The following is a 25,095-nucleotide window of genomic DNA, read 5'->3' on the forward strand; positions in this document are numbered from 1 at the left end:
CACTGCAGACCTCACTATCAGGCTGTATCTCCAGCACTGCAGACCTCACTATCAGGCTGTATCTCCAGCACTGCAGACCTCACTATCAGGCTGTATCTCCAGCACTGCAGACCTCACTATCAGGCTGTATCTCCAGCACTGCAGACCTCACTATCAGGCTGTATCTCCAGCACTGCAGACCTCACTATCAGGCTGTATCTCCTGCACTGCAGACCTCACTATCAGGCTCTATCTCCAGCACTGCAGACCTCACTATCAGGCTCTATCTCCAGCACTGCAGACCTCACTATCAGGCTCTATCTCCAGCACTGCAGACCTCACTATCAGGCTCTATCTCCAGCACTGCAGACCTCACTATCAGGCTCTATCTCCAGCACTGCAGACCTCACTATCAGGCTCTATCTCCTGCACTGCAGACCTCACTATCAGGCTCTATCTCCTGCACTGCAGACCTCACTATCAGGCTGTATCTCCAGCACTGCAGACCTCACTATCAGCCTCTATCTCCAGTTTAGGTGAGGTTCCACTATACCTGATGTCACAATGGGCTTCTTGGGTTTGTTGAAGACCTGGTCTCCAGGGTTTGGTGCGGGTGCAATGTCCTGCCCTTGTCTTGCCAGAATAGGGTCATACTCCCTCCCATCGTAATTGGCATCAAACAATTTCTTGAACCACTGGATAAACTCAAAATTATCTTGGAATTTCCCTTTCACCAATCTTTCTACGGGAATTATCTGAAAGACAGAGACTCAACGCAGTCAAACAAGATAAGAAACTGGTGAGAACCAGAGAACTCCTATAGGAATATACATTCTACATTGAGGAGAAGTGTGCTATATATTGTCTGCAGGACCGAGTCACATATATAATAACAGATATACGCTCTAGGGGGAGGATACTGAGGGGAAGTGTCCTGTATAATAACACATATACAGTCGTGGCCAAAAGTTTTGAGAATGACACAAATATTAGTTTTCACAAAGTTTGCTGCTAAACTGCTTTTAGGTCTTTGTTTCAGTTGTTTATGTGATGTAGTGAAATATAATTACACGCACTTCATACGTTTCAAAGGCTTTTATCGACAATTACATGACATTTATGCAAAGAGTCAGTATTTGCAGTGTTGGCCCTTCTTTTTCAGGACCTCTGCAATTCGACTGGGCATGCTCTCAATCACCTTCTGGGCCAATTCCTGACTGATAGCAACCCATTCTTTCATAATCACTTCTTGGAGTTTGTCAGAATTAGGCCTCATGCACACGACCGTTTTTTTTTTAAGGTCTGCAAAAACGGGGTCCGTAGGTCCGTGTCCGTTTTTTCTTCCGTGGGTCTTCCTTGATCTTTGGAGGATCCACGGACATGAAGAAAAAGTCGTTTTGGTGTCCGCCTGGCCATGCGGAGCCAAACGGATCCATCCTGACTTACAATGCAAGTCAATGGGGACGGATCCGTTTGACGTTGACACAATATGGTGCAATTGCAAACGGATCCGTTCCCCATTGACTTTCAATGTAAAGTAAGGAGTTAATATACCATAGGATCAGAGTTTTCTCCAATCCGATGGTATATTTTAACTTGAAGCGTCCCCATCACCATGGGAACGCCTCTATGTTAGAATATACCATCGGATTTGAGTTAGATCGTCAAAACTCAGATCCGACAGTATATTCTAACACAGAGGCGTTCCCATAGTGATGGGGACGCTTCAAGTTAGAATATACTAAGAACTGTGTACATGACTGCTGCCTGGCAGCACCCGATCTCTTACAGGGGGCTGTGATCAGCACAATTAACCCCTCAGGTGCCGCACCTGAGGGGTTAATTGTGCGTATCATAGCCCCCTGTAAGAGATCAGGTGCTGCCAGGCAGGAGGGGGCAGACCCCCCTCCCCTGTATTTAACTCATTGGTGGCCAGTGCGGGCCCCCTCCCTCCCCTGTATTTAACTCATTGGTGGCCAGTGCGGCCCCCCTCCCTCCCAGTATTATATTCATTGGTGGCCAGTGCGGCCTCCCCTCTCCCCCCCCCCCTAATTAAAATCACCTTCCCCCATCATTGGTGGCCAGTGCGGCCTCCCCTCTTCCCCCCCCTAATTAAAATCACCCCCCCATCATTGGTGGCCAGTGCGGCCTCCCCTCTTCCCCCCCCTCCCTAATTAAAATCACCCCCCCATCATTGGTAGCCAGTGCGGCCTCCCCTCTCCCCCCCCCTAATTAAAATCACCTTCCCCCATCATTGGTGGCCAGTGCGGCCTCCCCTCTCCCCCCCTAATAAAAGTCACCTTCCTCCATCATTGGTGGCAGCGGAGAGTTCCGATCGGAGTCCCAGTTTAATCGCTGGGGCTCCGATCGGTAACCAGGACGCGTTGCCATGGTTACTTAGCATTTTTAGACGCATTATACTTACCTTCGCTGTCTGTGACCGGCCGGGCGCTCCTCCTACTGGTAAGTGAAAGGTCTGTGCGGCGCATTGCCTATAGCACAGTCCTGTCACTTACCAGTAGGAGGAGCGCCCGGCCGGTCACAGACATCGCAGGTAAGTATAATGCTTCTAAAAATTGCTAAGTAACCATGGCAACCAGGACTGCAGTAGCGTCCTGGTTGCCATGGTTACCGATCGGAGCCCCAGCGATTAAACTGGGACTCCGATCGGAACTCGCCGCTGCCACCAATGATGGGGGAAGGTGATTTTAATTAGGGGGGGGAAAAGGGGAGGCTGCACTGGCCACCAATGATGGGGGGGTGATTTTAATTAGGGAGCGGGGGGGAGAGGGGAGGCCGCACTGGCCACCAATGATGGGGGAAGGTGATTTTAATTAGGGGGGGGGGGAGAGGGGAGGCCGCACTGGCCACCAATGATGGGGGAAGGTGATTTTAATTAGCGGGGGGGGAGAGAGGAGGCCGCACTGGCCACCAATGAATATAATACTGGGGAGGGAGGGGGGCCGCACTGGCCACCAATGAGCTAAATACAGGGGAGGGGGGTCTGCCCTCTCCTGCCTGGCAGCACCTGATATCTTACAGGGGGTATATGATACGCACAATTAACCTCTCAGGTGCGGCACCTGAGGGGTTAATTGTGCGGATCACAGCCCCCTGTAAGAGATCGGGTGCTGCCAGGCAGCAGGGGGCAGTCATGTACACAGTTCTTAGTATATTCTAACTTGAAGCGTCCCCATCACCATGGGAACGCCTCTGTGTTAGTATATACTGTCGGATTTGAGTTTTCACAAAGTGAAAACTCAGCTCTGAAAAAGCTTTTATGCAGACGGATCTGTGATCCGTCTGTGTGAAAGTAGCCTACGGCCACGGATCATGGACGCAGATGCCAATCTTGTGTGCATCCGTGTTTTTTCACGGACCCATTGACATGAAAGGGTCCGTGAACAGTTGTCCGTCAAAAAAATAGGACAGGTCCTATTTTTTTGACGGACCGGAAACACGGATCACGGCCGCGGATGAACAACGGTGCATTTTCCGAGTTTTCAACGGACCCATTGAAAGTCAATGGGTCCGCAGAAAATCACGGAAAACGGAACAACGGCCATGGATGCACACAACGGTCGTGTGCATGAGGCCTTAGTGGGTTTTTGTTTGTCCACCCGCCTCTTGAGGATTGACCACAAGTTCTCAATGGGATTAAGATCTGGGGAGTTTCCAGGCCATGGACCCAAAATGTCAACGTTTTGGTCCCCGAGCCACTTAGTTATCACTTTTGCCTTATGGCACGGTGCTTCATCGTGCTGGAAAATGCATTGTTCTTCACCAAACTGTTGTTGGATTGTTGGAAGAAGTTGCTGTTGGAGGGTGTTTTGGTGCCATTCTTTATTCATGGCTGTGTTTTTGGGCAAAATTGTGAGTGGGCCCACTCCCTTGGATGAGAAGCAACCCCACACATGAATGGTCTCAGGATGCTTTACTGTTGGCATGACACAGGACTGATGGTAGCGCTCACCTTTTCTTCTCCGGACAAGCCTTTTTCCAGATGCCCCAAACAATCGGAAAGAGGCTTCATCGGAGAATATGACTTTGCCCCAGTCCTCAGCAGTCCATTCACCATACTTTCTGCAGAAGATCAATCTGTCCCTGATGTTTTTTTTGGAGAGAAGTGGCTTCTTTGCTGCCCTTCTTGACTCCAGGCCATCTTCCAAAAGTCTTCGCCTCACTGTGCGTGCAGATGTGCTCACACCTGCCTGCTGCCATTCCTGAGCAAGCTCTGCACTGGTGGCACTCCGATCCCACAGCTGAATCCTCTTTAGGAGACGATCCTGGCGCTTGCTGGACTTTCTTGGACGCCCTGAAGCCTTCTTAACAAGAATTGAACCTCTTTCCTTGAAGTTCTTGATGATCCTATATTGTTGATTGAGGAGCAATCTTAGTAGCCACAATATCCTTGCCTGTGAAGCCATTTTTATGCAACGCAATGATGGCTGCACGTGTTTCTTTGCAGGTCACCATGGTTAACAATGGAAGAACAATGATTTCAAGCATCACCCTCCTTTTAACATGTCAAGTCTGCCATTTTAACCCAATCAGCCTGACATAATGATCTCCAGCCTTGTGCTCGTCAACATTCTCACCTGAGTTAACAAGACGATTACTGAAATGATCTCAGCAGGTCCTTTAATGACAGCAATGAAATGCAGTGGAAAGGTCTTTTTGGGATTAAGTTAATTTTCATGGCAAAGAAGGACTATGCAATTCATCTGATCACTCTTCATAACATTCTGGAGTATATGCAAATTGCTATTATAAAAACTTAAGCAGCAACTTTTCCAATTTCCAATATTTATCTAATTCTCAAAACTTTTGGCCACGACTGTACACTCTGTAGGGAGGATACTGAGGAGAAGTGTCCTGTATACAGTCTGTAGGACCGAGGTCACATATATAATAACACATATACGCTCTATAGGGAGGATACTGAGGAGAAGTGTCCTGTGTAATAACACATATACGCTCTATAGGGAGGATACTGAGGAGAAGTGTCCTGTATAATAACACATATACGCTCTATAGGGTGGATACTGAGGAGAAGTGTCCTGTATACTGTCTGCAGGACCAGGGTCACATATATAATAACACATATACGCTCTGTAGGGGGACACGTACCTTGTCCACGCCCATCTTCTTAAAGGCGGCCTGCAAGACCTTGAAGTTGTGGATGAATTCGTGCTCCAGCTTCGCCTGGAATTTTACTCTTTTCAGTAAGATGCATCCGGGGAAAAGCATGTCCATGAACTGACAGTAGGCTGCTCCTGAGGAGACAGGAGGGAACGTCAGACGGGGGAACAGCGCACCTCTGGGGCCGGACAAACCTCCAATGTGAACCCGCCTCTGCGCAGCCTTACATGGCTGATAGCAGGGAACAATAGGACTGCACCAGTGGGAGGCGCTCTATACACAGCTGTGTGTGCAGTATGGACTGGTGTACAAGCCCCCATACCGGCCAGCCGCTCTCCTCCTCACCTGAGCACAGCTGTTCTATCTTGGTGTAGTGGAGCTGTATGCAGTCATTGACCCAGGAGAGCATATCATGGCGACTCAGGTTTTCACTGGTCACAGACGTGGAGTACACATTGACCGCCATCCCCCAGCTGCAAGACAAAAATCATCATGACGTATGGTCCGGTATAATGTACGAGTGTAAGATCTCAGCTTGCAGTCAGTGAATGGGAACATCCTGGCCTAGTCCTGCTCATACAGCCGGCGGGTTTGTTACAATGTATCAGTTTGGACAATCGTCTGTAAGCTCAGCAATATCCTAGATAGCTCTCTGGTTCTGGCCTCCACCCCTGTGGCCCCTACCTACTGATACACTGGTACAAACCCTCAGCTGTGAGAAGTATATTTAGCATCTCAATACAAACCAGAATGTATCCATTTACAGACTGCAAGCAGAGATCTCAAAGGAAATCTGCAGAACTATACATTGAGCTTTATAAGCTGGGAAGACCCCCTCCTATAGATCCCGTACTATATACCCCTTTCTATAGATCTATGGGATCTCCTTCTATAGAGCCTGATCTGTAGATCTCCTCCTATAGACCCCATAGTAAAGACCCCTTCTTATAGACTGTGGTGATAGAGGGATCCAGATATGAACATTTTGGTTAGGAGTAGGCACCCCCTCCCTTTACATTGCTGTAGGGGGTCATCACCTCGTCCTTGTCCTTCCATGGCCGGAGATTGTAGCAATAGAGACCAGTAAGATGGAAGAACCTCACAGAGACCAGAGACCCCCCATCATAAACCGTGAAGATGTCAGACACCAGCGTTATACAGACCAGACCCGTTAGAGGGGTCAGGAGAAGGCTAGTGTCCTCTCCAGCCGAGGTCACACAAGAAACCCCTATCCGGGAATATACATCAAAGAAATACGTGGTCTAATCCATATCTGAGCCACGTGCTTCCTCCTGAGAACTCAGGCCATGGGTATGCTTCCATGGTATCAAAATCAAATAGATCCCAGCTCAGTAACAGGGAGCAATTAGAGAACGCCATCCATCCTGCCATTACCTCCACCATGTTTGGTACGCACGTGTGCGGGACATTCGGACTGAGTGGATGGAGGTAATCTGAAATTGCTAGGGTGAATACCCAAAAAGATATTCCAATACAAAGAGTTTGAGGCAGACTTGGTTCCCAGCAAGTGGTCGCAAAAACTCTCCGAAAAGGTCATTACGTACTCGCCGGCCTCCTCTGACATCACAGGTGTGGGGGGGGGGGGGAAAATCACCCATTTCTTTGGGGATCACTAGCTGATGGACTGACCGGTATTTCTGCTTCCCCAGGCAACCGGACTTAACCGTCACATAACTTATTACGTTCTGTTTTATCCCTGTTATCTTGCGCTGTATGTATAGGTCTGAGTATTTTATGTTGTATTTTCTATCATAACCCTATTCTTTGTACGCTCTGTCCTTTTAAAATTTCACTCTAATAAGAGGCTTCTTGTGTTCTGACCATTCCATGACCTTAGAAGAAGCGTTACCTAGATTGTCTCCTATAGACCCCACCTATGGACCCCCTCCTGTAGATCATCTCCTACAGACCCCCTCTTATAGACATCACCTATAGACCCCCTCCTTTAGACCATCTCCTACAGACCCCACCTATGGACCCTGTCCTGTAGACCATCTCCTATGGACCCCCTCCTGTAGACCATCTCCTACAGACCCCACCTATGGACCCCCTCCTGTAGACCATCTCCTACAGACCCCACCTATGGACCCCCTCCTGTAGACCATCTCCTACAGACCATCCCCTACAGACCCCCTCCTATAGATCATCTCTTACAGACCCTTCCTACAGCTCCCCTCCTACAGACCCCACCTATGGACCCCCTCCTGTAGACCATCTCCTACAGACCCCACCTATGGACCCCCTCCTGTAGACCATCTCCTACAGACCCCACCTACGGACCCCCTCCTGTAGACCATCTCCTACAGACCCCCTCCTATAGACCATCTCTTACAGACCCCTTCCTACAGCTCCCCTTCTATAGACTACACCTATGGACCCCCTCCTATAGACCATCTCCTATAGACCCCTTCCTATAATCTTATTCCTATAGATCCCCTCATACAGTGGTCTCACTGATGATAGTCAGAGTGTGCAGCCCCTCCATCTGTGTCCTCTTACAATCCCCTGCACTAGCACTGTTCATCCTGATGCATGAAGAGAACCCTAGAACTGCAGTGAAGACTGACATTAAGACATAGCACTAAATAACACAGCACTCTATTATATTCTCATGCACAGTCCGTGGAAAGCTGGCTGACAACCAATACCGCCAACGTGATGACAAGCATGAGCGGTTGTCACCAGCAGAACCTCAAATTTGAAGGCACAATCCAAAACCAAGCTTGATGTCATGAATGGGACAGGCCTTCTGGGCAGCAATGGAGCCATCAGGGTTACAAATGTGGCAGCAGTGCCCGGGCCCTAATGCCTGGAGGGTCCTCGGTGCCCACATGCGGGTGGCAGCAGATGATACCGACACTAGATGGCACCACCTCACTGTTCTTCATTACTGCCTATGGCTCCTGTGCAGGTCAGGAGTGGCAGTCTCTACATACCCTCAGGGGTGGCAGTGCCATCATTATCCCGCGCCCGCAGAATGGGCATCGTGTGCTCTTATGTAACATGTGTGCAGCGCTGCGGTATTGGGGTCACCAGGAGCTCAGACTGAGCGCCAGCAGAGAAAATGAAATTGTGAGCGGGATTAGTGGAGGACAGATGTGTAGCCTGCGGGCACCGGCCATTAACCTGTACTGTGCCAGGAAGAACTGCTGCACCAGCCATTAACCTGCACTGTGCCAGGAAGAACTGCTGCACCAGCCATTAACCTGCACTGTGCCAGGAAGAACTGCTGCACCAGCCATTAACCTGCACTGTGCCAGGAAGAACTGCTGCACCGGCCATTAACCTGCACTGTGCCAGGAAGAACTGCTGCACCGGCCATTAACCTGCACTGTGCCAGGAAGAACTGCTGCACCAGCCATTAACCTGCACTGTGCCAGGAATAACTGCTGCACCAGCCATTAACCTGCACTGTGCCAGGAAGAACTGCTGCACCAGCCATTAACCTGTACTGTGCCAGGAAGAACTTGAAATTCCGGGTCCCCAATGCAAAAACATTCTGCCAGGGCCCCAGCTACCATGTCTTCTTACATGGGAGAGGGGCTTTTCGGACCCTTAGGCTCCGCCTTAGTCGGTTCGGCTTTCCTGAACCCCTCAGTGGCCCCAGACATGGATGCCGTCATAACATCTGCATTCAAGGGTCTCCATCCAATCATTAATAAACTCATGCCATAGCACTGTTCAGCCTGAGCCTCCTGGTTCCCGAACAGCATGGGAAAAGTGCAGTAAAGACTGGCAATCACACATACAGTGCAATAGGAGAGAGGAAGCAACAGGGATGTGACAGCACATTAGAGAGCGCTCGGGGTCCATGGAAAGCCGGGTGACAGACCCTTTTTTCTGTTGCCCCCTCACAGGCGGCATGACTACATCTACCTTCCCTGCACGGATCCACATGGGCTCCTGTATAATATGTGAACCCCCAGAACTCTCCATGAAGATGACGGAGCAGAGAGGAGTGCGTGCGGCACCAGGGCTCAGACAATAAGACCCACAGCCGGGGATCGTGTGCTGTGGGAATTAGGTTACCATCAATTAAATATGAACACACGCACACAGCTCAGCTCTGCGGGGTCACACGGCCGGCACTGCAATGAAGTTACATAACTCACACATACAGATACAGCAGAGCTGGATAATTTCAAGATGCAGCTGCACAAAGCGCGTCAAATGTAGCAGAGCTATTGTTGTCAGATGCAGCACAAGTCACTTCGGGCAGTGTAGCAGAGCTACTATCAATGGGTTTGTGAAATGTGATGGAGCTGAGTTTGTCACATGTAGCAGAGCTGGAATGGAGATGTAGTAGTGTTAGTTTTGCATAGGATGCAGGTAAACCATAAATCTCCGAACATATACCTGCAGTGTCTGGTGCAGAGGGAGTGAGGCTGTGGGCAGCGGTGATGGCACGAGGACCACACACACAATCTGTGACCCCCAGCGTCCTACCTGTACCATCGCTCCTCCCTGACAACGTGCTTCCTGAAGGGGATGAGACGATGCTCCTCGGGGCTGCAGCGGCCTCGAGAGGGAAGGAGCGGGGAGGGCATTGGGTGTGGAGGTGTCTCTGCTGCAGCGGAGAGAAGTCTGACTCCAGCACCACCGCAGAGACAGGGATGAGAGGCCAGGGGAGGAGCCCGAGATGCCACCCATACCCACTGTGCCAACCTTATATGTATACAACCACTAATACCAGGAGGGGACCACACTGTGCCAACCTTATATGTATGCAACCACTGATACCAGGAGAGGACCACACTGTGCCAACCTTATATGTATACAACCACTGATACCAGGAGAGGACCACACTGTGCCAACCTCACATATGTATACAACCATTGATACCAGGAGGTGACCACACTGTGCCAACCTTATATGTATACAACCACTGATACCAGGAGAGGACCACACTGTGCCAACCTTATATGTATACAACCACTGATACCAGGAGAGGACCACACTGTGCCAACCTTATATGTATACAACCACTGATACAAGGAGGGGACCACACTGTGCCAACCTCATATGTATACAGCCACTGATACCAGGGGAGGACCATACCGTGCCAACCTCACATGTATACAGCCACTGATACCAGGAGAGGACCACACTGTGCCAACCTTATATGATACAACCACTGATACCAGAAGAGGACCACACTGTGCCAACCTTATATGTATGCAACCACTGATACCAGGAGAGGACCACACTGTGCCAACCTTATATGTATATAACAACTGATACCAGGAGAGGACCACACTGTGCCAACCTCATATGTATATAACAACTGATACCAGGAGAGGACCACACTGTGCCAACCTCATATGTATACAACCACTGATACAAGGAGGGGACCACACTGTGCCAACCTTATATGTATATAACAACTGATACCAGGAGAGGACCACACTGTGCCAACCTCATATGTATACAGCCACTGATACAAGGAGAGGACCACACTGTGCCAACCTTAAATGTATACACAACTATTGATACCAGGAGAGGACCACACTGTGCCAACCTCATATGTATACAGCCACTAATACCAGGAGAGGACCACACTGTGCCAACCTTATATGTATAAAACCACTGATACAAGGAGGGGACCACACTGTGCCAACCTCATATGTATACAGCCACTGATACCAGGGGAGGACCATACCGTGCCAACCTCACATGTATACAGCCACTGATACCAGGAGAAGACCACACTGTGCCAACCTCACATATGTATAGAGCCACTGATACCAGGAGAGGACTGCACTGTGCCAACCTCATATGTATATAACAACTGATACCAGAAGAGGACCACACTGCCAACCTCACATGTATACAGCCACTGATACCAGGAGAGGACCACACTGTGCCAACCTCACATGTATACAGCCACTGATACCAGGGGAGGACCACACCGTGCCAACCTCCTATGTATACAGCCACTGATACCAGGATAGGACCACACTGTGCCAACCTCACATGTATACAACCACTGATACCAGGAGAGGACCACACTGTGCCAACCCTATATGTATACAACCACTGATACCAGGAGAGGACCACACTGTGCCAACCTTATATGTATACAACCACTGATACCAGGAGAGGACCACACTGTGCCAACCTTATATGTATGCAACCACTGATACCAGGAGAGGACCACACTGTGCCAGCCCTATATGTATACAACCACTGATACCAGGGGAGGACCACACTGTGCCAACCTTATATGTATACAACCACTGATACCAGGAGAGGACCACACTGTGCCAACCTTATATGTATGCAACCACTGATACCAGGAGAGGACCACACTGTGCCAACCTTATATGTATGCAACCACTGATACCAGGAGAGGACCACACTGTGCCAACCTTATATGTATGCAACCACTGATACCAGGAGAGGACCACACTGTGCCAACCTTATATGTATACACAACTATTGATACCAGGAGAGGACCACACTGTGCCAACCTTATATGTATACAACCACTGATACAAGGAGGGCACCACACTGTGCCAACTTCATATGTATAGAGCCACTGATACCAGGAGAGGACTGCACTGTGCCAACCTCACATGTATACAGCCACTGATACCAGGAGAGGACCACACTGTGCCAACCTCACATGTATACAACCACTGATACCAGGAGAGGACCACACTGTGCCAACCTCACATGTATACAGCCACTGATACCAGGAGAGGACCACACTGTGCCAACCTCACATGTATACAGCCACTGATACCAGGATAGGACCACACTGTGCCAACCTCAAATGTATATAACAACTGATACCAGGAGAGGACCACACTGTGCCAACCTCACATGTATATAACAACTGATACCAGGAGAGGACCACACTGTGCCAACCTTAAATGTATACACAACTATTGATACCAGGAGAGGACCACACTGTGCCAACCTCATATGTATACAACCACTGATACAAGGAGGGGACCACACTGTGCCAACCTCATATGTATACAGCCACTGATACCAGGGGAGGACCATACCGTGCCAACCTCACATGTATACAGCCACTGATACCAGGAGAGGACCACACTGTGCCAACCTCACATATGTATAGAGCCACTGATACCAGGAGAGGACTGCACTGTGCCAACCTCATATGTATATAACAACTGATACCAGAAGAGGACCACACTGTGCCAACCTCACATGTATACAGCCACTGATACCAGGAGAGGACCACACTGTGCCAACCTCACATGTATACAGCCACTGATACCAGGGGAGGACCACACTGTGCCAACCTCCCATGTATACAGCCACTAATACCAGGATAGGACCACACTGTGCCAACCTCACATGTATACAGCCACTGATACCAGGAGAGGACCACACTGTGCCAACCTTATATGTATAAAGCCACTGATACCAGGATAGGACCACACTGTGCCAACCTCACATGTATACAGCCACTGATACCAGGAGAGGACCACACTGTGCCAACCTCACATGTATACAACCACTGATACCAGGAGAGGACCACACTGTGCCAACCTCACATGTATACAGCCACTGATACCAGGATAGGACCACACTGTGCCAACCTCATATGTATATAACAACTGATACCAGGAGAGGACCACACTGTGCCAACCTCACATGTATATAACAACTGATACCAGGAGAGGACCACACTGTGCCAACCTCATATGTATACAGCCACTGATACCAGGAGAGGACCACACTGTGCCAACCTTAAATGTATACACAACTATTGATACCAGGAGAGGACCACACTGTGCCAACCTCATATGTATACAGCCACTAATACCAGGAGAGGACCACACTGTGCCAACCTTATATGTATACAACCACTGATACAAGGAGGGGACCACACTGTGCCAACCTTATATGTATGCAACCACTGATACCAGGAGAGGACCACACTGTGCCAACCTCACATGTATACAGCCACTGATACCAGGGGAGGACCATACCGTGCCAACCTCACATGTATACAGCCACTGATACCAGGAGAGGACCACACTGTGCCAACCTCACATATGTATAGAGCCACTGATACCAGGAGAGGACTGCACTGTGCCAACCTCATATGTATATAACAACTGATACCAGAAGAGGACCACACTGTGCCAACCTCACATGTATACAGCCACTGATACCAGGAGAGGACCACACTGTGCCAACCTCACATGTATACAGCCACTGATACCAGGGGAGGACCACACCGTGCCAACCTCCCATGTATACAGCCACTAATACCAGGATAGGACCACACTGTGCCAACCTCACATGTATACAGCCACTGATACCAGGAGAGGACCACACTGTGCCAACCTTATATGTATAAAGCCACTGATACCAGGATAGGACCACACTGTGCCAACCTCACATGTATACAGCCACTGATACCAGGAGAGGACCACACTGTGCCAACCTCATATGTATACAGCCACTGATACAAGGAGAGGACCACACTGTGCCAACCTTAAATGTATACACAACTATTGATACCAGGAGAGGACCACACTGTGCCAACCTCATATGTATACAGCCACTAATACTAGGAGAGGACCACACTGTGCCAACCTTATATGTATAAAACCACTGATACAAGGAGGGGACCACACTGTGCCAACCTCATATGTATACAGCCACTGATACCAGGGGAGGACCATACCGTGCCAACCTCACATGTATACAGCCACTGATACCAGGAGAAGACCACACTGTGCCAACCTCACATATGTATAGAGCCACTGATACCAGGAGAGGACTGCACTGTGCCAACCTCATATGTATATAACAACTGATACCAGAAGAGGACCACACTGCCAACCTCACATGTATACAGCCACTGATACCAGGAGAGGACCACACTGTGCCAACCTCACATGTATACAGCCACTGATACCAGGGGAGGACCACACCGTGCCAACCTCCTATGTATACAGCCACTGATACCAGGATAGGACCACACTGTGCCAACCTCACATGTATACAACCACTGATACCAGGAGAGGACCACACTGTGCCAACCCTATATGTATACAACCACTGATACCAGGAGAGGACCACACTGTGCCAACCTTATATGTATACAACCACTGATACCAGGAGAGGACCACACTGTGCCAACCTTATATGTATGCAACCACTGATACCAGGAGAGGACCACACTGTGCCAGCCCTATATGTATACAACCACTGATACCAGGAGAGGACCACACTGTGCCAACCTTATATGTATACAACCACTGATACCAGGAGAGGACCACACTGTGCCAACCTTATATGTATGCAACCACTGATACCAGGAGAGGACCACACTGTGCCAACCTTATATGTATGCAACCACTGATACCAGGAGAGGACCACACTGTGCCAACCTTATATGTATGCAACCACTGATACCAGGAGAGGACCACACTGTGCCAACCTTATATGTATACACAACTATTGATACCAGGAGAGGACCACACTGTGCCAACCTTATATGTATACAACCACTGATACAAGGAGGGCACCACACTGTGCCAACTTCATATGTATAGAGCCACTGATACCAGGAGAGGACTGCACTGTGCCAACCTCACATGTATACAGCCACTGATACCAGGAGAGGACCACACTGTGCCAACCTCACATGTATACAACCACTGATACCAGGAGAGGACCACACTGTGCCAACCTCACATGTATACAGCCACTGATACCAGGATAGGACCACACTGTGCCAACCTCAAATGTATATAACAACTGATACCAGGAGAGGACCACACTGTGCCAACCTCACATGTATATAACAACTGATACCAGGAGAGGACCACACTGTGCCAACCTTAAATGTATACACAACTATTGATACCAGGAGAGGACCACACTGTGCCAACCTCATATGTATACAACCACTGATACAAGGAGGGGACCACACTGTGCCAACCTCATATGTATACAGCCACTGATACCAGGAGAGGACCATACCGTGCCAACCTCATATGTATACAGCCACTGATACCAGGAGAGGACCACACTGTGCCAACCTCACATATGTATAGAGCCACTGATACCAGGAGAGGACTGCACTGTGCCAACCTCATATGTATATAACAACTGATACCAGGAGAGGACCACACTGTGCCAACCTCACATGTATACAGCCACTGATACCAGGAGAGGACCACACTGTGCCAACCTCACATGTATACAGCCACTGATACCAGGGGAGGACCACACCGTGCCAACCTCCCATGTATACAGCCACTAATACCAGGATAGGACCACACTGTGCCAACCTCACATGTATACAGCCACTGATACCAGGAGAGGACCACACTGTGCCAACCTTATATGTATAAAGCCACTGATACCAGGATAGGACCACACTGTGCCAACCTCACATGTATACAGCCACTGATACCAGGAGAGGACCACACTGTGCCAACCTCACATGTATACAACCACTGATACCAGGAGAGGACCACACTGTGCCAACCTCACATGTATACAGCCACTGATACCAGGATAGGACCACACTGTGCCAACCTCATATGTATACAGCCACTGATACCAGGAGAGGACCACACTGTGCCAACCTCACATGTATATAACAACTGATACCAGGAGAGGACCACACTGTGCCAACCTCATATGTATACAGCCACTGATACCAGGAGAGGACCACACTGTGCCAACCTTAAATGTATACACAACTATTGATACCAGGAGAGGACCACACTGTGCCAACCTCATATGTATACAGCCACTAATACCAGGAGAGGACCACACTGTGCCAACCTTATATGTATACAACCACTGATACAAGGAGGGGACCACACTGTGCCAACCTTATATGTATGCAACCACTGATACCAGGAGAGGACCACACTGTGCCAACCTCATATGTATACAGCCACTGATACCAGGGGAGGACCATACCGTGCCAACCTCACATGTATACAGCCACTGATACCAGGAGAGGACCACACTGTGCCAACCTCACATATGTATAGAGCCACTGATACCAGGAGAGGACTGCACTGTGCCAACCTCATATGTATATAACAACTGATACCAGAAGAGGACCACACTGTGCCAACCTCACATGTATACAGCCACTGATACCAGGAGAGGACCACACTGTGCCAACCTCACATGTATACAGCCACTGATACCAGGGGAGGACCACACCGTGCCAACCTCCCATGTATACAGCCACTAATACCAGGATAGGACCACACTGTGCCAACCTCACATGTATACAGCCACTGATACCAGGAGAGGACCACACTGTGCCAACCTTATATGTATAAAGCCACTGATACCAGGATAGGACCACACTGTGCCAACCTCACATGTATACAGCCACTGATACCAGGAGAGGACCACACTGTGCCAACCTTATATGTATACAGCCACTGATACAAGGAGAGGACCACACTGTGCCAACCTTAAATGTATACACAACTATTGATACCAGGAGAGGACCACACTGTGCCAACCTCATATGTATACAGCCACTAATACCAGGAGAGGACCACACTGTGCCAACCTTATATGTATAAAACCACTGATACAAGGAGGGGACCACACTGTGCCAACCTCATATGTATACAGCCACTGATACCAGGGGAGGACCATACCGTGCCAACCTCACATGTATACAGCCACTGATACCAGGAGAAGACCACACTGTGCCAACCTCACATATGTATAGAGCCACTGATACCAGGAGAGGACTGCACTGTGCCAACCTCATATGTATATAACAACTGATACCAGAAGAGGACCACACTGCCAACCTCACATGTATACAGCCACTGATACCAGGAGAGGACCACACTGTGCCAACCTCACATGTATACAGCCACTGATACCAGGGGAGGACCACACCGTGCCAACCTCCTATGTATACAGCCACTGATACCAGGATAGGACCACACTGTGCCAACCTCACATGTATACAACCACTGATACCAGGAGAGGACCACACTGTGCCAACCCTATATGTATACAACCACTGATACCAGGAGAGGACCACACTGTGCCAACCTTATATGTATACAACCACTGATACCAGGAGAGGACCACACTGTGCCAACCTTATATGTATGCAACCACTGATACCAGGAGAGGACCACACTGTGCCAGCCCTATATGTATACAACCACTGATACCAGGAGAGGACCACTTTGTGCCAACCTTATATGTATACAACCACTGATACCAGGAGAGGACCACACTGTGCCAACCTTATATGTATGCAACCACTGATACCAGGAGAGGACCACACTGTGCCAACCTTATATGTATGCAACCACTGATACCAGGAGAGGACCACACTGTGCCAACCTTATATGTATGCAACCACTGATACCAGGAGAGGACCACACTGTGCCAACCTTATATGTATACACAACTATTAACTATTGATACCAGGAGAGGACCACACTGTGCCAACCTTATATGTATACAACCACTGATACAAGGAGGGCACCACACTGTGCCAACTTCATATGTATAGAGCCACTGATACCAGGAGAGGACTGCACTGTGCCAACCTCACATGTATACAACCACTGATACCAGGAGAGGACCACACTGTGCCAACCTCACATGTATACAGCCACTGATACCAGGATAGGACCACACTGTGCCAACCTCAAATGTATATAACAACTGATACCAGGAGAGGACCACACTGTGCCAACCTCACATGTATATAACAACTGATACCAGGAGAGGACCACACTGTGCCAACCTTAAATGTATACACAACTATTGATACCAGGAGAGGACCACACTGTGCCAACCTCATATGTATACAACCACTGATACAAGGAGGGGACCACACTGTGCCAACCTCATATGTATACAGCCACTGATACCAGGGGAGGACCATACCGTGCCAACCTCACATGTATACAGCCACTGATACCAGGAGAGGACCACACTGTGCCAACCTCACATATGTATAGAGCCACTGATACCAGGAGAGGACTGCACTGTGCCAACCTCATATGTATATAACAACTGATACCAGGAGAGGACCACACTGTGCCAACCTCACATGTATACAGCCACTGATACCAGGAGAGGACCACACTGTGCCAACCTCACATGTATACAGCCACTGATACCAGGGGAGGACCACACCGTGCCAACCTCCCATGTATACAGCCACTAATACCAGGATAGGACCACACTGTGCCAACCTCACATGTATACAGCCACTGATACCAGGAGAGGACCACACTGTGCCAACCTTATATGTATAAAGCCACTGATACCAGGATAGGACCACACTGTGCCAACCTCACATGTATACAGCCACTGATACCAGGAGAGGACCACACTGTGCCAACCTCACATGTATACAACCACTGATACCAGGAGAGGACCACACTGTGCCAACCTCACATGTATACAGCCACTGATACCAGGATAGGACCACACTGTGCCAACCTCATATGTATATAACAACTGATACCAGGAGAGGACCACACTGTGCCAACCTCACATGTATATAACAACTGATACCAGGAGAGGACCACACTGTGCCAACCTCATATGTATACAGCCACTGATACCAGGAGAGGACCACACTGTGCCAACCTTAAATGTATACACAACTATTGATACCAGGAGAGGACCACACTGTGCCAACCTCATATGTATACAGCCACTAATACCAGGAGAGGACCACACTGTGCCAACCTTATATGTATACAACCACTGATACAAGGAGGGGACCACACTGTGCCAACCTCATATGTATACAACCACTGATACCAGGAGAGGACCACACTGTGCCAACCTCATATGTATACAGCCACTGATACCAGGGGAGGACCATACCGTGCCAACCTCACATGTATACAGCCACTGATACCAGGAGAGGACCACACTGTGCCAACCTCACATATGTATAGAGCCACTGATACCAGGAGAGGACTGCACTGTGCCAACCTCATATGTATATAACAACTGATACCAGAAGAGGACCACACTGTGCCAACCTCACATGTATACAGCCACTGATACCAGGAGAGGACCACACTGTGCCAACCTCACATGTATACAGCCACTGATACCAGGGGAGGACCACACCGTGCCAACCTCCCATGTATACAGCCACTAATACCAGGATAGGACCACACTGTGCCAACCTCACATGTATACAGCCACTGATACCAGGAGAGGACCACACTGTGCCAACCTTATATGTATAAAGCCACTGATACCAGGATAGGACCACACTGTGCCAACCTCACATGTATACAGCCACTGATACCAGGAGAGGACCACACTGTGCCAACCTTATATGTATACAACCACTGATACCAGGAGGGGACCACACTGTGCCAACCTCATATGTATACAGCCACTCTGCTGGTTCCTACATGAGGGTCTTATTGTGAGAAGGGCTTAGTGCACCTTGTGGACCCTTCTGGGTCAAGAACATGGGACAATGAAGGTCCAGGACAGCTGGACGTAATGTTTACTTGACGTAATGCAGGCCTCGTGGGCTGTGGGGAGCTGTGGATAGAGGAAAGTATCACCAGACCTCGAAATAAAATGGCATAAAATAATAAAACATAGGAGAGGAATAAAAAAAAGCTAATTAATAAAAACAAAATAGTTGTAATGTCGTTAGAAGATCCGAATGTCCACAAAGGTTTCCCAGAATCCATCGCAGGATGAAGTAAAATCACAATCTACAGCACAAGCAGGGAGTCGCACACACCCAGATATATTTTTATATTATGATTTTTCTTATTAAAATCCGCCCCCGCCATTTCACCCGCCACCAGCACACAATACTACACATTCTTCAACCCTACGCAGCCCCCTCGGGCAGCGACCACGTCCTGCTACCTCCACACTTCACACGAACGAATAACCATACCAATAATGGGGAAATGACAGCGAAGTGGAGGTGGGATCCAGGCTGTCGGCAGAACCAGTAAGGACAGGGATCCTGACCCAGTGTCCCCAGATTCAACTGTGTTCGTAGCATGACTGAATAACCAGGTGCCAGAGGGTCCTCACCTTCCTGACCCACCATTCAGAGCTTCCTCTATGATGTAGTCGTTGTGTAGTATCCAGGCCGGATGAGAAGGGCACAGACCTGCAGTGTTGGACCGGGGACAAGCGAGTGCTCTCAGGGGGCACAGTGGTCAGGGGTACTTATTTTAGGGGCATATTGTTTGGCAGCATTTGGAGCTAGTAAACAGGATGAGGATCTGCTCTAAAAATGAGGAGCCAAAGACATGTTGACAGCAAACTCTTTACAGAGAGGATGTAAACTGAAGAAGTTGTCATGGCAGTGTGGGCCTATAGGAGAATAAAAGGAAAGAAGATGCCACCTGTGAGTCACTGGATGTAAATTTTTACTCTGCATCTGATCAGGGCTGTAGTCACATCTGCAGCAAGATGACGTCTGCCAATTTTCCAGGTTGTGAAACAACTCTCATCATATCCTTACCATTGTTCATGAGAATTGTAGTTTCAGAGGGTGAAAACCTCTATAGCATGAGATAACTAAAGTAATATTCTACGGGGACAGTCAAGTCAAGTCTGGGGCTCCTCCAAAACACATTATTGTTCTGAGGTTAAAAATGGAGGAAAACAACACAAAACTGGAGTCGAAAAATGATGTGGATTTAGTGAAATACATATAAGAGGAGCTTGTCTGATTGTCGTCAGACACATATTAGAACATTTGTCCAGCTGGCTTGCTGAAGAAGGTTTCTTTAGACTATTGTGGTCATGCTGCTTAGAAGGTGCTGACCAGGCCAAGTCTTGGTTCCTTAAACTGATTTGAGCCTGTAATGCACAGCAAGGGGCGCCGGGTCCAAGCACACTTCGCCCCGGGGAATGCACAAGGCATTAGCAGCAGATCCTCTAAGTTGCTCAGTGAGGCTTCCATGGATTGGACTTATTTTACAGGTACATCCCACAAATGAAGATCAGATTGAGATCTGGGAATTTGAAGACAAGTCATCACCTTGACCTCTATGCCACGTCCCTCATTCCTGGACAATTTCTGCAAGTTGGCTCAGGCATTATCCTGTTGAAAGAAGGCACTGCCATTAGGGGGTACCACAGCCATGAAGGGTGGTAAGATAGGTGTTATAGGTCAAATCAACATGGTGCCAAGAGCGTAGGGTTCTAGCAGAACATTTTACAAGGCAATACACTGCCGCCACCAGCTTGTCTTTGTCCCATACTGCACCAGGTGCCATCTCTTTCCCAGGTAAGTCATATACACGCAGCTGGTCATCCACATGATGTAACATGATTCATCAGACCTGGCCGCCTTTTTCCATTGCTCCATGCTCCAGTTCTGATGCTCACCTGTCCATTGTAGGCACCTTCGGCAGTGGACAGGAGTCAGCATGGGCTCTCTGACCATTCTGTGGATACACAGCCCCCTAGCCAGCAAGCTGTGATGTCATGTGTGTCCTGACACGTTTCTATCATCACCAGCAGGAACATTGTCAGCATTTTGTGCTACAGTAGCTCTGCTGTGGGACTGGACCAGATGGGCCTTCACCCCCAAACACATCAATGAGCCTTGAACGACCATGATCCTGTCACCAGTTCACCAGTTGTCCTTCCTCTCACAACTTTACGAAGATACTGACCACTGCATACCAGAACACCTCATGAGACTTGCTCTTTGGAGATGTTCTGGTCCATTTGTCTAGCCATCATGGTTTGGTACTTGTCAGAGGCTCTCAGATCTTTACGCTTGCTCATTATTCCTGTTCATCTTCTTGACATTGACTGTTCTTTTGCTGCCCGATACACTTTCCCCTGACAGGCGCCTTGATCACCAGATATCACTCACGGGATGGTGAGCAGTGGACCACCACAGGTACAAAGAGCCATAAGTGTGGGCGATGCTGAAGCAGGACATTTAAAAGGAGAGTATGGATTTTCTTTATTCTATACAGCCTCCTGCTCTGACAATTTTTTTAATGACAGAAGACCCTTTAATGAAGGAATTGCTGCATGTGGAGGAAGCAGGACTCGCAGGCTCTCTCTGGGAGTGGGTGGAGGAAGCAGGACTCGCAGGCTCTCTCTCGGAGTGGGTGGAGGAAGCAGGACTCGCAGGCTCTCTCTGGGAGTGGGTGGAGGAAGCAGGACTCGCAGGCTCTCTGTGGGTGGAGGAAGCAGGACTCGCAGGCTCTCTCTGGAAGTGGGTGGAGGAAGCAGGACTCGCAGGCTCTCTCTGGGAGTGGGTGGAGGAAGCAGGACTCGCAGGCTCTCTCTGGGAGTGGGTGGAGGAAGCAGGACTCGCAGGCTCTCTCTGGGAGTGGGTGGAGGAAGCAGGACTCGCAGGCTCTCTCTGGGAGTGGGTGGAGGAAGCAGGACTCGCAGGCTCTCTCTGGGAGTGGGTGGAGGAAGCAGGACTCGCAGGCTCTCTCTGGGAGTGGGTGGAGGAAGCAGGACTCGCAGGCTCTCTCTGGGAGTGGGTGGAGGAAGCAGGACTCGCAGGCTCTCTCTGGGAGTGGGTGGAGGAAGCAGGACTCGCAGGCTCTCTCTGGGAGTGGGTGGAGGAGGCAGGACTCGCAGGCTCTCTCTGGGAGTGAGTGGAGGAAGCAGGACTCGCAGGCTCTCTCTGGGAGTGGGTGGAGGAAGCAGGACTCGCAGGCTCACTCGGAGTGGGTGGAGGAAGCAGGACTCGCAGGCTCACTCTGGGAGTGAGTGGAGGAAGCAGGGACTCACAGGCTCTCTCTGTGAGTGGGGGGGGGACTCATAGGCTCTCTATGAGTGGGGGGAGGGGTGCAGGACTCACAGGCGTCCTCTATAACCAGTTAGGCTACTTTCACACTAGCGTTGTTTTAATCCGGCGTTCAATTCCGACACCGGAACTGCCCGCCGGATCCGGAAAAACGTGTGAAAACGGATTACATTTAAATCCTGATCAGGATTTTGATCACAATGAAAAAATGCATTGGAAAAAACGGATCCGCCATTTATGGACTTTAACTTTTTTTTCACATTTTTCGGGTTTAACATGCAAAAGCCGGATCCGTTTTGACTGAACACACAGTGCCAGATCCGGCGTTAATGCAAGTCAATGGGAAAAAGGCCTGATCCGGCGTTCAGTCAAAGTGTTCAGGCTTTTTGGCCGGAGGTAAAAATACTGCATGCTACGTTTTTCTGAAAAGCCTGATCAGTCAAAAAGACTGAACTGAAGACATCCTGATGCATCCTGAAGGACTGACTCTCCATTCAGAATGCATAGGGATAAAACTGATCAGTTCTTTTCCGGATTTGAGCCCCTAGGACGGAACTCAGCGCCGGAAAAGAAAAACGCTAGTGTGAAAGTAGCCTTAAATAGCTTTTTTTCATGACAACATTGAATGAAATGACAGCCTCAGCCCCCACCTTTTCCGCTTGTGCTCGGACTACCCCTTTGGGTCACCAGTTAGAGATGTCAGGCAGGACAACACGCAAGCTGCTGAACCTGCAATAGCACACAAGCCGTTGCTGTAACACACAGACAACATGGGTGCCACATGTGGGTCACCTCTCCACAAGTAACGCCACCTGACCAGTGATCCAGAAGAACTCTTCCATTTGGGTCCTCCGGCTACAGCAGAGAGATGACCACCAGAGGGCGCAGTCATGGAGGTACCTGACTGGTGAATCCAGAATATTGTCGTCAGCCAGGAGGCTCTGGGAAAAGAGACAACAATCACCCATTGTGCTTCTGAGCGGATATGACACCTACGGCAGCCAGGGCACCCACCCGTCACTTATACAGACAGCACAGGTTACCAGGTGTGGGAGAGGGACAGGGGACGAGGAGAAATGCTGCCCTCTGGAGGCACACATCATAATGACATCAGAGCACAGGAGCACCTATGGAGGGTCTCTGCACTGGAGGCATGTGCCATAAGGCAGGGCCTGCGAGGTCTCTGCACTCATCCTGACAGAAAAGGCTGACAACAGGAGCAACAGATTGTGTTCACCTGTCTTGTTGTCATTCACTACAGGACCTAAAATGGCCGATAACAGCAATGAGGGAACAGGGAGGCACAGGGCAGCAATGAGGGAACAGGGAGGCACAGGGTAGCAATGAGGGAACAGGGGATGCACAGGGCAGCAATGAGGGAAAAAGGGAGGCACAGGATGGTAATGTGTCAGCAGGAAGGCACAGGGTAGCAATGAGGTAACAGTGAGGCACAGGGTAGCAATGAGGTAACAGTGAGGCACAGGGCAGCAATGAAGCAGCAGGGAGGCACAGGAAAGCAATGAGGGAACAGAAAGGCACAGGGCAGCAATGAGGGAACAGAGAGGTACAGGGCAGCAATGAGGCAGCAGCGAGGCACAGGGCAACACTGAGGGAACAGGGAGGCACAGGGCAACACTGAGGGAACAGGGAGGCACAGGGCAACAATGAGGGAACAGGGAGGCACAGGGCAGCAATGAGGGAACAGGGAGGCACAGGGCAGCAATGATGGAACAGGGAGGTACAGGGCAGCAATGAGGGAACAGGGAGGCACAGGGCAGCAATGAAGCAGCAGGGATGCACAAGTCATCCTCTAATGCAGGCATCCTCAAACTGCGGCCCTCCAGCTGTTGCAAAACTACAACTCATAGCATGCCTGAACAGCCTAGAGGTATCAGCCTACAGCAGGGCATTGTGGGAGTTGTAGTTTTACAACAGCTGGAGGGCCGTAGTTTGAGGATGCCTGTTCTAATGACTAAATTTCATAAATAGTCAAAAGACTGCAGGAGATAATAAAAAGTAGTGCCTTCTAGTGGATAAAGCAAGTAGTGCCCTCTTGTGGATAAAGCAAGTAGTGCCTTCTAGTGGATAAAGCGAGTAGTGCCCTCTAGTGGATAAAGCGAGTAGTGCCCTCTTGTGGATAAAGCGAGTAGTGCCATCTAGTGGATAAAGCCAGTAGTGCCATCTAGTGGATAAAGCCAGTAGTGCCATCT

General features: G+C 49.4%; 1 protein-coding gene across 9 annotated transcripts in view; it reads right to left on the reverse strand.

The window, feature by feature from the left end:
* MAPRE3 (microtubule associated protein RP/EB family member 3) overlaps nt 1–25,095 on the reverse strand; it is a 97,546-nt gene that overhangs the window by 13,963 nt on the left and 58,488 nt on the right. For 3 of the 9 annotated variants that reach the window (XM_040427011.1, XM_040427010.1, XM_040427009.1), the window contains 4 exons: nt 23,698–23,826; nt 5,467–5,594; nt 5,110–5,255; nt 533–734 (listed from right to left, as the gene is read on the reverse strand). In XM_040427011.1, coding sequence (XP_040282945.1) covers nt 533–734; nt 5,110–5,255; nt 5,467–5,594; nt 23,698–23,777 — 556 coding nt within the window. In that variant the 5' untranslated portion in view covers nt 23,778–23,826. Of the gene's footprint in view, nt 1–532; nt 735–5,109; nt 5,256–5,466; nt 5,595–9,498; nt 9,568–9,588; nt 9,610–23,697; nt 23,827–25,095 lie in introns of those variants that run through there. The other 6 variants (XM_040427014.1, XM_040427015.1, XM_040427012.1 and 3 more) reach the window with 3 other exon arrangements.

The sequence above is a fragment of the Bufo bufo genome, chromosome 4 (assembly GCF_905171765.1).
Source record: "Bufo bufo chromosome 4, aBufBuf1.1, whole genome shotgun sequence".
Taxonomy (NCBI): Eukaryota; Metazoa; Chordata; class Amphibia; order Anura; family Bufonidae; genus Bufo; species Bufo bufo.